This window comes from Schistocerca americana, chromosome 10 (assembly GCF_021461395.2).
Source record: "Schistocerca americana isolate TAMUIC-IGC-003095 chromosome 10, iqSchAmer2.1, whole genome shotgun sequence".
NCBI lineage: Eukaryota > Metazoa > Arthropoda > Insecta > Orthoptera > Acrididae > Schistocerca > Schistocerca americana.
Genome location: NC_060128.1, coordinates 95,030,490 through 95,048,479, shown reverse-complemented (window position 1 = coordinate 95,048,479; position 17,990 = coordinate 95,030,490). Strand labels below are relative to the sequence as shown.

General features: G+C 41.9%; 1 protein-coding gene across 1 annotated transcript in view; it reads left to right on the top strand.

The window, feature by feature from the left end:
- Nucleotides 1-17,179, top strand: part of LOC124552267 (mothers against decapentaplegic homolog 6) — a 232,716-nt gene extending 215,537 nt beyond the window's left edge. Inside the window, exons 4-6 of the mRNA XM_047126547.1 lie at nt 7,213-7,416; nt 9,725-10,028; nt 12,003-17,179. Of these exons, the coding sequence (XP_046982503.1) occupies nt 7,213-7,416; nt 9,725-10,028; nt 12,003-12,006 (512 nt within the window). The 3' untranslated portion in view covers nt 12,007-17,179. The remainder of the gene's footprint in view (nt 1-7,212; nt 7,417-9,724; nt 10,029-12,002) is intronic.
- Nucleotides 17,180-17,990: the final 811 nt, after the last annotated feature.

The window sequence follows — 17,990 nt, the reverse complement described above, 5'->3', positions numbered from 1 at the left end:
AATACGGATATATGGACGTGAAAATGACCATAAGTGTGTAACTAAGTGGCAAAACTATCACCACAGCATAACTGTAATAATGGTGCTTCATCTTTTTGTAAGTACAGATATATCTTCGTCAAATGCTGCCTTACCACTTAAAATTGTCCCACTTGTAGCTGTGTAGTCACCAGCAAATAATTTTTTGTATTTATACAGTGGTATCCAACAGTACAAACATGTACTTAGTGTATAAACACCTGAAGATGGGCGCAAGCCCGAAACTGGTCGTCTAACGAATAAACAACCTTTTATTGTGACTGGTACCGGATATTTTTCTACAACCCCATAAAGGAACAGTCACGGAGTTCGACAGCATCCACTATGCATAAAATTCATTCAAACAAGTACAGTTTTGACGAAGGAAAATGTTTCACACTGTCAATGCTTTCAGGTCAGTTTTGCAAATATCGACCCAGATTACGTGCTGACTCACGAGAAGTCGACCGAAGCGACCTCGCTGCCAGGTGCGATAATATTGTGGTCGACTAACAGCCACGCTAACACCGAACCAGACCGTAAGGATGGGCCGATGCGGCCACGACAACAAACTGCCCACGCCAAGCCCGCCTCCCGTAGGGCGAGAGTCAAATATGTTTACGCGGCGTCCAGAAATAGCGGTCGCGCGCGGCGCCGGTATATTTCGCGACGCCGTGGCGCCGGAGGGTCGGGACAGCGCCTGCTTTTGGCAAGGCCGCCGCCGCCGGCAACGCACCACGTGCCGCTGCGCCTCCGGAACACTAACGAATAACTCCAGAAGAACCGCGTACTGGAACGTAAGCGGCAAATACCGCTCCTGTGAAACACAACTGGCTCCTTACTCGCAAACAGTGTTGCTTGCTAGCGACAGTGGGTCTCTAGATCACAACGTATTTTTACATCTTCAGAAGGCGTCGTCAGAAGTAAAGGTCATGTACACTACTGGCCATAATTGCTACACCACGAAGATGGCGTGCTGCAGACGCGAAATTTAACCGACAGGAAGAAGATGCTGTGATACGCAAATGATTAGCTTTTCAGACCATTCACACAAGGTTGGCAACACCTACAACGTGCTGACATGAGGAAAGTTTCCAACCGATTTCTCATACACAAGCAGCAGTTGACCGGCGTTGCCTGGTGAAACGTTGTTGTGATGCCTCGTGTAAGGAGCAGAAATGCGTACCATCACGTTTCCGACTTTGATAAAGGTCGGATTGTAGCCTATCGCGATTGCGGTTTATCGTATCGCGACATTGCTGCTCGCGTTGGTCGAGATCCAGTGACTGTTAGGAGAACATGGGATCGGTGGGTTCAGGAGGGTCATACGGAACGCCGTGCTGGATCCCAACGGCGTCGTATCGCTAGCAGTCGGGATGACAGGCATCTTATCGGCATTGCTGTAACGGATCGTGCAGCCACGTCTCGATTCCTGAGTCAACAGATGGGGACGTTTGCAAGACAACAACCATCTGCACGAAAAGTTCGACGACGTCTGTAGCAGCGTGAAGTATCAGCTCGGAGACCGTCGCTGCGGTTACCCTTGACGCTGCATCACAGACAGGAGCGCCTGCGATGGTGTACTCGATGACGAACCTGGGTGCACGAATGGCAAAACATGATTTTCTCGGATGAATCCGGGTTCTGTTTAGAGCATCGTGATGGTTGCATCCGTGTTTGGCGACATCGTGGTGAACGCGCATTGGAAGCGTGTGTTCGTCATCGCCATACTGGCGTATCACCCAGCATGATGGTATGCGGTGCCATTGCTTACACGTCTCGGTCACCTCTTGTTCGCATTGACAGCACTTTGAACGGTGGACGTTACATTTGAGATGTGTTTCGACCAGTGGCTCTACCCTTCATTCGATCCCTGCGAAACCCTACATTTCGGCAGGATAATGCACGACCGCATGTTGCAGGTACAGGCCTTTCTGTATACAGAAAGTGTTCGACTGCTGCCCTGGCCAGCACAGACTCCAGATCTCTCAGCAATTGAAAACGTCTGGTCAATGGTGGCCTAGCAACTGGCTTGTCACAATACGCCAGTCACTACCCTTGATGAACTGCGGTATCGTGTTGAAGCTGCATGGGCAGCTGTACCTGTACACACCATCCGAACTCTGTTTGACTCAATGCCCAGACGTATCAAGGCCGTTATTACGGCCAGAGGTGGTTGTTCTGGGTACTGGTTTCTCAAGATCTATGCACCCTAATTGGGCGAAAATGTAATCACATGTCAGTTCTAGTAGAATATATTTTCCAATGAATACTCGTTTATCATCTGCATTTCTTCTTGGTGTAGCAATTTTAATGGCCAGTAGTGTATATAGTAATCGATCGAAACAGCTGTTATCCGGCGGTGAGCAGCCCTCTTAGATTTTGTTTGCAGAAAATGCTGTCATGATCAAGACCAATTGCAAATTGATTTAGGACAAAGTATCTGTATACGACTCGGCCACTGAGGTTTCCGTGCAAACTTAATTATGTATATAGACTATCCATCCATTCCGGGAATGGATGGATAGTCTCCGACGGATTTATCGACATTAATACTGGCAAGCAATCGGTCCCAGTGATTGCAAGACTTTCGAGAATGTTTTAATTTCAAGTTTGAAGTCGGATGGCAAACGACGAAAGACATATTTTTTCGTGTGATATAATTACAAATTGACAGTTCTCATGTTTTATTCCTGTACTTGTACTGAAACCTTTCTTGCTGCCAAATTTCATGATACTGCGTCTAGGGGAAGTACCCGTAAGTTTTTAATGATTGAGTTTGGAAGTATCGAAATATGGCATAAACGGCCGTATCTTTTCATTGCATTGACTCAGAGCGCTTTTTTATTTTTTGTTTTTTGTTTTTTCATCGCTACTCCTACGATTTTCTCTTGCACATCATTAAAATGTTCTTAGAAACACATTTCTTGAACCTGTACCCTACTTTCTTCGTGTTGTCTCTCATGCACCGTTACTGCTATGGTATTGTAAAATCTGAGCCATGTTCTTTCCTAGCTGTGTTGTGCAGGCTTTTCACAATCATTTCACCTACGGAAATAAATTTAATGTTCTGTTCGCATGTGATTTCGCATCCTAGTTATTTAGAATCTTTAACTCGCTGCAGCATTTTACTAGTCAGTTATTTTTTATTGTTTTATATCTTACTGATTGCATTCCCTGAAATGCCATCACTTTTGTTTCTTCTACGTGTTGACTGTCTCCTGCAACTTATTAGCCCCTCATGGCCTTAATAAATTTCTTGATGAACGGTAAAAATCAAAAATCGTGATACTTTAGAGATACCCCAAAAACTAAGGAGAATTCATTCATTTGTCAGAAGCGTTGGTAGCTTCATGAAGAATCAGTATCTAAGGGAACTGGCGTTCAAAAACAGTTAACCTTACAGTTATTATCAAAGCATTGGTATGATGCGAATTCGTGAGGCTCGGCTCGTAAGTAATGGGTTAAGCGACCATCTTAAGGTCACCTTCAATCTCTAAAATTAGTATTAGGCCATCCGTATGTAGGATTGTAACGACCTAAAAAATACTCCTTCTTTTAAGCACAATTTTCCATTTCCTGATTACTTCATCTATATATTTACTAAAGAGTGTCGGGGAAGCACAAATTATCCTTGTCTTACTCCGTTTTTCTCCATTGGCTCTAATTGTTTTCCGTATCTGTAACAATTTCGATGTTGCTGATTTTTAAAAATTTATTTTAGAACTTTACAGTCTTAGTAATATAACATTTCACTTGCGTTATGTAGTGGTTCGTTGTAAGAACTTAAAAGGCGGTACTCGCCGTCTTTAAAGTGGAAGGATGCCTGGAATGCGGGAAAGAACTTCCCTCAAGGGACTGGTAATCTGGAGCTATTTACGTCCATCAACAAGCGGCCGTTCTCAGAATACAAATAGATCAGCCGTGGCCTAAAGCCCTGACACTCTCTTCTGCTAGGCGACTCACAGTAGGTAATAGCACAGCCTGCACAGGAATTAAGTAAACAAGTGCTCGTATTCTATTTACTTGTCCTATGATAAAAAAAGTACAAATACACAACATTTGTGGACAAATGTGGCAGCCGGCCGGTATGGCCTAGTGGTTCTAGGCGCTTCAGTCTGGAACCGCGCGACCGCTACGGTCGTAGGTTCGAATCCTGCCTCGGGCATGGATGTGTGTGATGCCCTTAGGTTAGTTAGGTTTAAGTAGTTCTAAGCCCTAGGGGACTGATGACCTCAGATGTTAAGTCCCGTAGTGCTCAGAGCCAAATGTGGCAATAACAAGTCGTACATTCTTGCATCACCAGATCGTGGTGAATGTCCATTATGGTTCCTCGAAGAGGAGAACCAGTAGCGGTATGGTGGATTAACTGTAAGAGGCAGCGCAGCCACAAATATGCAGAATTAGTCCATCTCTACTAGTGCGGTCCCTAGCAACATGTGCATTCTCCGGTTCGAACCCGGTTCGCGACCGTGCATTGACGTCTGAGGTGATCGCATCCTTGTAACCACATAAAATGGTCCTCTACCAGATGCTTACCGACTGCTGGTAATAACAGCATGCATGGTTGACACCTCAAGACATTAAGTTCTTGATGCACTAGGTTACGAATTTTCGTTACATGCTCTGCCTGTCTCTTGACTGATGGATTTGTGCGTTAGGGCAGGATGTGAGACAAGTAAAAGTAATTTTTTGGTAGGGTTGTGGCATTCCCCCCCCCCCCCCCTCCTCCCCCCAAATACCCTCCCACCTTCTTTCCCCATTCCTCCAACTGGTCCACAATTTATTTCAACATGTGCGAGAACCGAGGATTATGTTAGTAAAATTTTTGAAATTTTTGAAAAGTCAGCGATCTTAAAATTTGTTAAAATTAAAATTTAAAACAGTCTTGATCGTTTTTGTTTTTTTTATTTTTTTTTTATTAAATCGGAGTGAATGACCGGTTTCGACTCTTTCATAGAGTCATCTTAAGACTCTGTTGACGATTAATCTTGTATTCCTTGTATAGTATTATAATTATTTTTCGACTAGCTGGAAATATTGTCATCCTGAGAGAAAGACAAACCGGAAAATAAATGTAATACTATACAAAGAACACAAGATTAATCGTCAGCAGAGTCTGAAGATGACTCTATGAAAGAGTCAAAACCGGTCACTCACTCCAATAAAAAAAAATGCGATCAAGACTGTTTTAAATTTTAATTTTATGCTACTAAAATCGTGGTAATTCAAGTCTTTAAGTTACTATGACAGCGGGAGAGCAGCGAAGGAAAATTCGGTAGTTATAGTCGTCGCTGTTGTGTGCAGGACGTTTATCTGCCCCAGCACGACCCGCTTGGCGTACATCCAAGATGGCGCTCTTCGTGCGACTGAGTCACGTGCGGAAGGAACCGAAAGCAACTTGCGGCTCTGTCCATGGTTTCCCGAACACCTGGTTCAAATACACATACATATAATTTCGGTTTTCCTATATCCATCTCCTCCATCCCATTCACGCCCTCATAACAGAACACTGGAACTGCGTCATGAATTCGAAACACTTAAGAATAAGCGTTGGCCTGATTTGCGTAGAAGCACTGCTGATACGACCCCCCCGTATAATTCAATAACTTTTACACCAACTATATTGTCGAGTAGATTGCGCGTTTTTGTACATCGTCTTTGCATGGAGACATCAGGATGGCTTTTGCAAACACCAGCAATAACAGCGTTAAAATTAAACTTACAAAATGCTACGTACAACGAAACTTTCTCGCAGACTAAAACTGTGCCAGACCGAGACTCGAACTCGGAACCTTCGCCTGTCGCGGGCAAGTGCACAAACCGTGAATCGTGTTTGGATAGCTTAGTCGGGGAGTACGTGCTCACGAAAGGCAAAGGTCCCGAGTTCCAGTCCCCTTCCAGCACACGATTTTAATCCTCCAGAAGATTTTATATTTCTTTCTGTTACATACAATATTTATTTCGTGTTATACCTATTTATTAATGTACAAATGATAAGCTATTTGTTCATATCACAAACAATATCTTTCAATTCTTTGAATGTATTTAAACATTTTTGTGTTAACAAATATTTTGATGTTGTGTTACATTCGTTCCTCTTACGTATTTTTTGAAAAGTTGTGAGACTCCTGAAGCTAATCAAACTATTGATGTATGGCGTTTGATGTATTGATGCGTAAAGGATGTGAATAAACGTTACTAATAAACGAGTCGCAACAGTTTCAGGTGTGTTTATTACATAACAACCGGCTTCGAGCTGTATGGACAACTTTAGGTGACATCGAAAATTCGCCAACAATATACGTAACTAACTGGTCCACCCCAATTGTTTGCAGAATCGAACTCCCATGTGGAAAACACCTTCCGTCATCTGATTATTTTACAAGTGAGTTAGTGTGTTAGGCATGTATACGGGAAAAAGTTTTAAAAAGCTTGGAAATTATATCTGAAGTTTGCTGGAAGTCATTGTGTGCTCCCATTCTCAAATAGTGGATGAATATAGTCTGGGTAATATGTGCGCCGCGAGTTACACTGTCTTAACACTCGTGCTTGTCTTACAGTGTTAAATATTTAACATAAGATAATAGTCCTTAATGAGTAGATTACATCAGTATTTTATAAATTTTTAATTTCGCTAAATAATTGTGTGAAAATCAGATTTTTGTTGTCCTCTGCAAGCCACTAGATAGGCAATGTGGAGTTCGGGCTGGGTGCCATGAACTCGGTTAACCTTCTAGCGATATATTCTCACAAAGTGGCAGACGTTTTCCTGAACATTTCTTAGAAATGTCCAATTTCTTGTCAGCTTGTCATATAGTTTCTTACTTTCCCGTCGATTCGTTGTCATCTTGTAGAAACAAATGTACTGCAGATGATCTGCGTCTTCCCAACACAGTATTTCGACGACGGCGTAACCTGGCATCCTCATCAGGTGTTTTCTCAGGGAAAATGGGGAGCACCAGCAGTACACCCGATTGTGTGACATGAAAAATTTCTGCCACTTTGGAAGAGATGCGAAACCTGTTACTGAATTTTCAATATCACCTGAACATGTCGATTTAGAAAGCAACTGGTTGAGACTTAGTAAATTCACTCGAAGTACGGTGTGGAGGCACAAAATGATGGACGTAAGTGACAGAGGGACTCACTAGAGTAGCTCTTTTGACAACGAGATGTGTGTGTGGTGTGCAGGTGACGGGTTCGGCGGCGGACGCGTGTGGTGCAAGCTCGCTTACTGGGAGCTGGCGACACGTGTGGGGCGGCTGTTCCCTGTGGAGGCGGCCACCGTCAGCGTCTTCTCGGCGCCGCACGCGGGCGACGGGCTCTGCATAGAGGCACTCGCGCCCTCGGCCGCCCACGACGCCGTCCGGCGTACCCGCCCCAAGATAGGGCTCGGTGAGTACACGCCTCAGGCCTCACATTTCCAACATTAGCGCAACAAACTGTACCAAAAATGGCGCATTGTGGAGACAATCTCCAGTGGGGTGTGTCACTGGCACTACCTCTTTTCGTCATAGGCAAGTATAATAACGAAAACACTGAAACAAACATGGTGGCTGTCCGGTTTGCTTGTCAGCCAATCACTGCACAGGACCCATGACCTTGTCAGCGAATCGCAGCACAGGACACGTGACCTCGTCAGCGAATCGCAGCACAGGACACTTGACTCTGTCAGTGAATCGCAGCACAGGACACTTGACCCTGTCAGCAAATCGCAGCACAGGACACTTGACCCTGTCAAGCGAATCGCAGCACAGGACACCTGACCCTGTCAAGCGAATCGCAGCACAGGACACCTGACCCTGTCAGCGAATCACAGCACAGGACACGTGACCCTGTCAGCGAATCACAGCACAGGACACGTGACCCTGTCAGCGAATCGCAGCACAGGACACGTGACCCTGTCAGCGAATCGCAGCACAGGACACGTGACCCTGTCAGCGAATCGCAGCACAGGACACGTGACCCTGTCAGCGAATCGCAGCACAGGACACGTGACCCTGTCAGCGAATCGCAGCACAGGACACGTGACCCTGTCAGCGAATCGCAGCACAGGACACGTGACCCTGTCAGCGAATCGCAGCACAGGACACGTGACCCTGTCAGCGAATCGCAGCACAGGACACGTGACCCTGTCAGCGAATCGCAGCACAGGACACGTGACCCTGTCAGCGAATCGCAGCACAGGACACGTGACCCTGTCAGCGAATCGCAGCACAGGACACGTGACCCTGTCAGCGAATCGCAGCACAGGACACGTGACCCTGTCAGCGAATTGCAGCACAGGACACGTGACCCTGTCAGCGAATCGCAGCACAGGACACGTCACATTTTATGAATTCACAACTTGTTTCCCTCCTCACTGCACCAACATTGATCCGATTTTTCACCATAGCCATTACTCTGTGATTAGTCACAAGTGTCCTATGACTATACTATCAATGAGTCACAGTTGGAATCGGCCAACTCATACAAATACCTGGATGTAACACTTTGTAGGGATATGAAATGGGATGATAACATAGGGTGTTATTTTTCAAATTGGGCACTATCTCTGAATACTGCAAAACTGCATACTAGCTACTGCTACTGACTCCACAGTTTCCACATAACTATATCTTATTACAATGACTAGGGAACTCGGCAATGCTTTGCAGTTGCCAAGTATATATGGGAATTGGATGTACAGGTATATACCATAATCCTACCACCCTCACCCCACCGTCTCTCTGCCCATGTCTGCCTCCCTCCTCTCTTCCCATCATCTCCTCCTCTCCCCATCTCTTTGTGCATCACCTCCTCCCTCCTCTATCGCACTTCTCCTCTTCCATCTCATTGTCCATATTCTTCTCCCCCCCCCCCCCCAACCCTACCCTCGTCTTCTCACTCTCTCTCTCTCTCTCTGACCTTGAGCCTTGTTTATTGTTATTGCAAACGAGACCTTGATTGGGAGCTGAAGTTGCTTACAATCAATGGGTAAATTGATTGGGGATCATTGGTATACAGGGTATGAGAGATCTCCAGTTGCTGGATCTGTGTGGATAGTAGCTTCAATGATAGTACTTCTGTTGGTTCTAAAATGTTTCGGGGTCAAATTACAAAGTTTCAGACAATCCAGATTCTGTAGTAGTATTCTAGTAATAATTTATAAACTACAACTTTACTCTTTTCTGTAAAACCACTGATGAGGAATAAAACAAAACAGCAAATTGTTGTGTACACAATTTTTGTTTGAAAATATATTTAAGGAAACACAATATATATGGGGGAGAAAATTTGTCTAATGATTTACATGCACTCCTCTCTCAAAAGAAACTGACTAAGAGAAAGAGGTTCGCAGCATTGCACAGTATTTTCTTTCTCACAGTTGCTTTCAACATGACATTTGTACATTGTCATTTAAAAAAATATGTACCCTGTGTCTGTTTGTATGTTCATTAGCGTATTGAGAAAATCAATTGGTAGAGAACTTTTTGAGACTTTTGGTAACAATGTTAGATGGTGATTTGTTTTTATGTAGTACTACAGATGATCAGAACTGAAGCAGCTTTTTGCACAATTCGGTAAAAAAATTTACACTGATGATCTACATGTGCCCCCTCGAGTAATGTGTTATAATTTTTCTTGACATTATGCACGACACGTGCCACATATTTCAATTGTACACGGAAAATCTTTGTGACACTGTGCCCCTCTTCCTCAGGTGTGACCCTGAGCCTGGAGGGAGACACGGTGTGGGCGCACAACCGCAGCAAGGCGCCCATCTTCGTCAACTCGCCGACCCTGGACGACCCGGACTCGCGGGCGCCCCTCGTCTACAGGGTGCCGCCCGGCTACTGCCTCGACATCTTCGACCGCAGCAGAGCGGTGCCGGACCGCTGCGCCGAAGGGCCCGTCGACCCCAACTCGGTGCGCATCAGCTTCGCCAAGGGCTGGGGCCCCAAGTACTCCCGCCAGGAGGTGACGGCCTGTCCCTGCTGGCTCGAGGTGCTGCTCGCGCCCTGCAGGTGAGTCGCAGATTTGTCTGGCGAGCCGTGCTTCGTATGGCAGAGGGGAGCCCCGATACCTGACGGCAAAGTGCCCGAGGCTGCCAGTGGTACTGAAATACGCAATAGACGCTGAGACATTGCCAGAAACACACAATTGTGCAGTGTGGCGGGTTGTGGGAAGCAGCCACACTTAGCGTATGTGAACTGTCAGGGCTCTTCTTTCACCGTACCGACTTTATTCAGTCAGTCCTGCGACTGATGATGATCTTAAAGATCGGCCGATAAGTCACAACTTGCTCGGTAGAAGTTAGTCTTCCTCCTACCTTTTTATCAAGTCTAAATGTGCCTGCCTACAGTGTTTATGAAGTGTAGTTTGTCATGATTAGTGTGGAATAAAAATAGTTTTTATGTCAGGTTATAAGTTTTTAAAAAGGAAGAAAGATTTACAAATTACGAGGGGCCTTCAATAAGTAAGACAATACATTTCTTTCCTGAAATTACTTTGGTTTAATTCAGAATTCCAGTACACCATAATATTCTCCACTTTATTTACTACGAACACTATTTTTCAAAAAAAAAAAAACCATTTTTCAACATAATGTCCATGTGTTACATGGGCATGTATGCCTGTATAGTACGACTCTGCTGGTCAATGTTGGAGCCAATCTCGTGCCACATGAATAACCTCCCCATCATCCACATACTGCTTCTTGCAGGGGGCGCCCTTCATTGGGCCAAACAGATAGAAATCAGAAGGTGTGATATCGGGACTGTAGGGTGGATGAGAAAGAACAGTCCAATGAAGTTAGTTCCTCTTGAATGCTCAGTCTATGTGAGGCCTTGCATTGTCATGTAGATAGAGAAGTTTGTTTGCATTTTTGTGGCAATGAACACACTCAAGTTGTTGTTGTTGTTGTTTTTTGTTTTGTTTTGTGAGGGTAGCACAGTACACGTCAGAGCTGATTGTTGCACCATGACTTTACTGGCTGAAGGTGGTATTTTTTAAATGTATTCACATTGAGAGACCCATTAAAACTGTGCATCCCAACTATAAACGCACATCCCCACATAATTTCACTACCAGAGCAGGCCTTTGCCTTACTCAGAGCTTCCTTCCCATCCATTTGGTCCCAAGAGTTCTGGAGGTGTTGGTTCCACAGCAGCTACCGGAGGGGGGGGGGGGGTATAATTAAAGTGCAGCTACTCACGGAGCTCCAGTGTGGATATTAATTATAGTATGGCTACAAAACTTGGTACATACGCTATTGCCTTAATATGGAATTGATTAATAATGGGAAAAAAGTAGTTCCAATTTTGGCTACCAGGTGCAAAACTGGCACTCTACAGCATCTTGTTAACATTCCTAGTGCTCAATTTGACAAAATGTGTAACCAGCGTTAATAAAATTAACATTATGCTTTTCTCACTTGTTTGAAATTTTATGGACATGCCTTGTTCCTAATCGATTACATGTGGAAATAATGTGATTTGTCCTTTTTGTATTCATAGTTTCAGATTTGCACGTGGTGGCCAAAATTGGATATCCCCCCCCAGCTTAAACCTGTCTGTATTAATGCATTAGAATATCTACAAGATTTCGTTCCTATACGATAATTACACCCCACACTGCACTTCTGTGAGTAGCTGCACTTTAATCATAACCACTCACTAGTTGCACAGCTACAAAGGCTTGATGAAATACAGTTCTGATGTTGGAGCTTTCATTTAGTGGATGAGGTGATCTCTATAGTGAAACACATAATGTGTTTACCACAAAGTAATTGGCATGAAGATCTGGTTTGGCACTTGGCTTAATATCCACACCCATAAACAAACTGTACATTCCAGAAAGGAATACATCCCTACTGACTTCTCAGTGTCATTGTTGCTCCTATTCAACTTTCATAAATAAAATAAGACAGAATTTTTTCATTCCTGTTACTTGAATTAATATTTTTCATAGCACTAATCACACGTTATCTTCTGTCACAGGTGATGACAGCTGCCAGTGGAACGACACACTTCCCCACTGTCGAACATCCGAGCGAGTGCGCATCATGGCACGTGCGACTACCGTAAAGTGTCGAAGCTTCACCTGTGCAGTGGAAAGTCGCTCGGCGCTTACTGCCGGCGTATACCGCAAGATCGACAGGGTCCGGAGTCCTCGAGGGTGTCGGACCGTCTCTCGACACAAACTGTTCGGGCGACTGCGCGTCGTGCCGGGGGTTGCCGAAGCACCGACTCTCGTGTAGACGGATAAGTGTGATACGACTGCTTTGTTTTTTTTCGACTGCTGAAATCGCAGAACAAGGGTTGTGATCGAAAACTCAGGGATCGGCTCGGTGGTCGATAATTTTTGTTTTAAACCTTCCCCTCCCCTACACGCTCCTGAACATTAACGGAGACTGGACAGAAGAAAGACAGTGAAAGTGAAGCAGAATTACATAAATAGTGAGTATTCTTCAGGGGTGACATTGCTACTGTAAGCACTGTAGTGCCTTCCTCGACTCGTCGTGGCGGACGTCGAGTGTCTCGGATGTCTGCGGCAGGGCAGACAATTCAGTGCACACTGCCGGCTCTGCCCGGCACATCTGACGCTGTGTTCTGGGAGGAGCACAGCAGTGTTTGTGCTCGTGCCAGGGAAGGGAGAGCTTGCTTTTTTTTCTTCTGCAAGGTGCCTTGTGATAGTAGTGCGGGAAGGTGGCGTCTACGCGAGAGCTGACTGAGGGGGTACCTCAGAGGGGCATCGTAGGCCTCTGAATTTCTGCTCAGTGTTTACCAGAGCTATTTTGTATATTACGTTTGTAAAGTATGGAACGGATTAAAGTTACGCATATACATATAAATATATATATATAAAAATATAAATAATATAAATGGAAATACCACATGTTATACATAATGTACAGTGTATCGAGATTGTTCTCTCCGGCTTATGTGAATAATTAAGCAGTTTGTCTGTGGTTTTCAGCACTATCTTGTAAAGCTGCAATAATTGACATTTTGTGGTCTGTTCTGCAGGCTTGTGCCTTTTTTTTCTTTATTTTTCTTCTTCTACGAAATCTCTTTTACTCCACATTTTGTTCAAGTAGGTCTTTTTATTCTTTCTTCTGCTGTCCGTAAATCCTCCTGTATTTTATCCAAAGCGCTTTCATATTCATAAACTTGCTTGCCAAAATCTGTTGAACAATGTTCAGCTCGTTTTTCCCACTTTTCCATTCCACTTTTAGTTTGTTTCCTCTGTATCGAACATTTTATCTTCTTAGACTTTCGTGTAATTCCGTATTGACTTCAATTCAGGTTTCAGTTTTTGTGCTGATTCACACTTATAATTTTTATCATTCAGTTCACTTGCTTCCTGTCCATAGGAGTCCATCATGTTGCGAAGTTTTGCCAGCTCGTAAGCTTTTTCTTGGGAGATTTCTCTGTGCTGCAGACTTAGAGTAATTTAATCTGTATATTCATATGTCACATATGAATGTAAAGATCTTACAGAGCTATATATTCAAATGTCACACACGAATGTATGAATCTCGAACAGGAGTTAAACTGAGCACAAGAACAATTCAGAATTTTGAATCGAGCTGTAATTTAAGTTTACATACTTCCGTAATTTGTAAGACAGAGCATTTTTGTTGCTAAATGAATGGAGACTGGAAGAAACACTTCAGTGGTGTCGTATTCCGTTGTGGTTTGTCCAAAGAATTTGTCTGGAGATTGTAGCTGAACACCGCTGGAAGACTACTGAAATAGACTCCACTTTCTAAAGCTGCCTATTGTGATAGCGCTGTTATCATTTGCAATTTTTTTTTACACAAGTTTTCATTTATTCATCAAGCCTGCAGCACAGAGCATTTTATATCTAGTCTGAAACACTGCTCCTCATCATGCAGTAAAACAAAATTAAAGATAGTAAACATACGAATTCCTCACCGCCTTTGCCACTTGTGGCACTATACAGTTCAAAGTCCGGGTAACAGTAGAGAGGAAGCAAGTGCAATTCGGATAGGTAGGTAGGTGGCCACATGTAGCAGCCAGTAGGTAAATGTGAGCTGTCCAAAGATATTAATTTAAATATTCAGCGGCCTTCACTGATTCGATGAGCTTTCAGTGTAACTTTCCAGAGAAAATGGAAACTGATATTGCCTTTTTTTGTAAAAAAAAAAAAGAAAGTATAAATATGTGCAATAAGAAGAGTTGGCAATGTTAAGATAAAAAAAGAAGAAAAAAAGCACTTTTGTTATCAATTATCAGAATTGTATTGTTTGGGATGGTTATTTGGTGAGAAAACAGTGCCTTCAGTGTTGTTAAAATATTAAACTTCCTTCAATGCTGTGAAAATAGTTGCTAGTTCTTCTGGTCCAACAAGATATGCCTTCACCATTTTGCCTTCATGTGATAGAAAGGTAGGAGTTACATGGCAGTGGAGAGAGAAAGTAATTTTGAAATTTTTGAAAAAAATTGTATTAAATAGATGACATAAAACTAAATTGCTCTTTGTGCCTGTGTTAATTTGTACACATTTTATTAGTGCCACTTTGTCCCTGAAATGATGCTTATTAGCAACACAGTCAACATTGAAGTTCTGCTGGCATCAGTATTTCAGTACATGAAATTACTAGCAACAGCACTTAGACTGTGTTCAGGTTCGTAAAAAAATGATTAGGCTAGAGTGCCTAAAACTGCTTAAAGAGGTGATATTTTATGTGTGAAGCAGTATCTCTTTCAAGCTTTTTTAAAAATACCAATAGTACTAGCGGTGATTTTTTAAATTCCGTGTGGAATTCGTTAAAATCACTGCTGTGCTTGTTGCCACGAGGAAGGATATTATGTGCCAAATATTATAATCAAAATTTTGAAGCAAATGTGCACCCCATTTTTCTCATTTTTATTGTTATGTTTCACTGTAGTCCTAAAACCATTGACTTCATTTCATTGTATTCCAGTTTTGCCTTTACTTCTGTATGATTTAGCTTTAAATGGAAACTTGTCTGGTGGCTGTGCCTAAACTGAACTGACTGCCATAAATACACACTGAAGCCTTTATTGGCAATTTGTAGTAGAGTCTGTCGAATGTAATTTTCAATCTGCAAAAGTGTTCCGTGCTCCTCCTTTCTAATATTGCAAAGACAATGAGCTTGTTAATGGTTTTATGGAAATGTTGTACTGCACATGGCAGCTTTATTGTAAAAAGAAATTTATTTAAATACCTATAAATATATATATAAATATGTATATGTAAAAAATATTATTTATGTGCCATTTTTATATTTGTATATTGTACTTACACATTCAGGGCAAGTGTGTGCAAAAGGAGGAGGTTGGTTGCAGATTTAAACTATTTATTTTCTTGCTGTTCCACAAATCTATTGTTAAATTTGAGGGCTCTTTACTGGTTTGTATTTACAAACACTGCTGTAGCCAACCAGAAACCATACTGAGAGTACACTTTGAGATAAGCCACACTACAACATGAAGCAGTGTCCATAAATCATGTTTAAATGTACTATACTTGTTTGTTTGAAGTTTTGTGTTACCGATTTGAAAAACTGTGCCATTTGCGTAATCCTTTGGAACTCTCAATATTTGGCGTTAGCAATAGTGTTGTAACAATTTGTTTGGAAGGTTTTTACTCATACTTCATAAAAAATTGAATAAGAGGGGGGAAAAAACAAAAATTTTGTACGTCCATGATCCTGCATGGGAAACTTAAGGGCACAAAATGTCAGAATGTTTCCTGTCGACAGAAGCAGAGCAGTAATATTGCAAAGCAATTACCTGTAGAAATAGTATTATCAGTTTGGCATTTCTCTGTGTTGTATTGTGGCTTCATCACAAGTGTGCACATTATATCAGATTTGCTTGTAACCTGTTCCTTAAAAATACAAAATACAAACATCTGCTTGAGAGTCAATGTACTTTGCTTTGCAGGTTCAATGTTCATGCTAACATATGGTTATAGTACCTCTGTGGTAAAACTGTAACATTTCTAATTCCTTTATACCTTTGGGCTACAGATGGCAAAAATTATCTAATTGCCAATATTTGGTATTTCTTGTACTCAGTGAGTACTATGAGGAGAACTTTTAAGGATGTGAACAAAGTAAGTTGCTGTGTCAGTATTAAAATGCCTGTTCAGCTGACAAAAGGCATGTTCTACAAAGGTGGATTTCTGAGGTTGTTATTAACATAGTTCTGGTAAAAAGGTAATTCCAGAGTATAGCGGGTACAACTCCTGTGTAAGGAGACAAGATAATTTCTTCTTAAAACTGCTTGTGATGCTGTATAACACTTGTAAATTGTATGGTCTCTCATATATTCAGCTGTTAAGAGATACAACTGTGTTACATTACAACACATCACTGTCAAAAATGGTTACTTCTTTTATTAAGATAGAAATTATTAAAAAGAAGATTTTTTTGTGTTTTTTCAGTTATATAACTGGTTGCAGAACAGAATACTGAGAAATTTAATACATTGATCTGCTGTTACAATGTAATTTGTACCACTGCAAAATGTTGTTCCTGAAAACTATAATTGTAAAGTGTTTTGTGAAATTTATGTAGTTTGTAGTACTCCATTTAATTCAATAGCAGGGTTTCATATTGAAAAATTCTCTCATATATTATTGTGATGCATGTATATTTGATAAGGGTAACTGCTTTGGAAAGCAGGCTTTCCCAGTGTATATCGTGGAAGTTGTATGTTGTTTCACAGTTGGATTCCACCATGATTGTGCCCTGTTATGCTCTGGTCAATTGTTATTTCCTTTTGTACAAAACTAAAGCATTGGCATTTAAGATGAATTTCTGAGCCCATTTTCTGCATAAATAATGCACCACAGTAGAAATGTATTTTGATACTGACAATATTAGGATCATTGAATCACTTACTGTCTTTTGGAGATCGTAGCACAGCTGAGAGCTCTTCACTTACAAAATTTTTTCCTACATTACCGAGTATAAATTGTGGAAATTATTGAGACTTAAAGGTGACAATCAGATGAAAGATTTAAGAGAAACTACTGGTTTCTCATTTTTCTGAATGTATATATTGTACAAAAAAGTGAGTGTGAATGTGAAAATGCATGCTTGAAACAGTGGAATGATTTGCACTCCTTGGCAGGAGCGACAATGCCTCATTTATAATAAACATGAAGGAATTTTAAACAAGTGTTTTCATTGCTCTTAACCTTTCCTGAGTTTATTCCTGTAACACCTCTGCCAGTGAGAAAATAAAAACCTAGCTGTATACTCATTAAGTATACACTTTAGTGCTCAAATCTGAAAGAAAACAGTGTTTAAATTATTGTGCTCATGTGTCCCTTTAAGTGCATGTGTGTATATCTTGGGTACTGTGATGAGCAAGTCAGGTTATGAATGTACGAAGCAATTGGCACCCATTCAAGTGAAGTAGGATCCTTTTGAAATACAAAATTGCAGAGCAGATAAATGTGTCTATAAAATCTGTGTTATAAAGTCCACTAGTAAATTACTATTTCAGATTAGTCCATGCATTTCCCAGACCTTTAATCACATGCCAAAGCAAATGACACAGATGAAATTATCAAAAAAGATCAATATTGTATGAGCACGCCTGAAGAACTATGACTGGCAAAGAAGGATAAATTGTATAACTTCTGACTTTGAAGCATTTTTTTTCTAAAGTGTGTGGAGATCTGGTAAATTACCAGAAGCAAGTGGGGAAAGAACAAAATCTAAACAAAATTGTTTTTCAAGATAACGCACAGCAGAAAGCACAAGGGTGAAGCAAACACATGGATAGCAAATAGTAATAAGCAGATGAGTTTTCAGAAAGAGTAAAGTTGGCTAGACAGCTTAAATATGATTCTTAGCTGGCATGTATAAAAAAGAAATAGGGGAATCAATCTCTCTCTCTCTCTCTCTCTCTCTCTCTCTCTCTCTCTCTCTCTCTCTCTCTTCTCTCTCTGAAAACAGTACACAAAGTTGCTGATAAGAC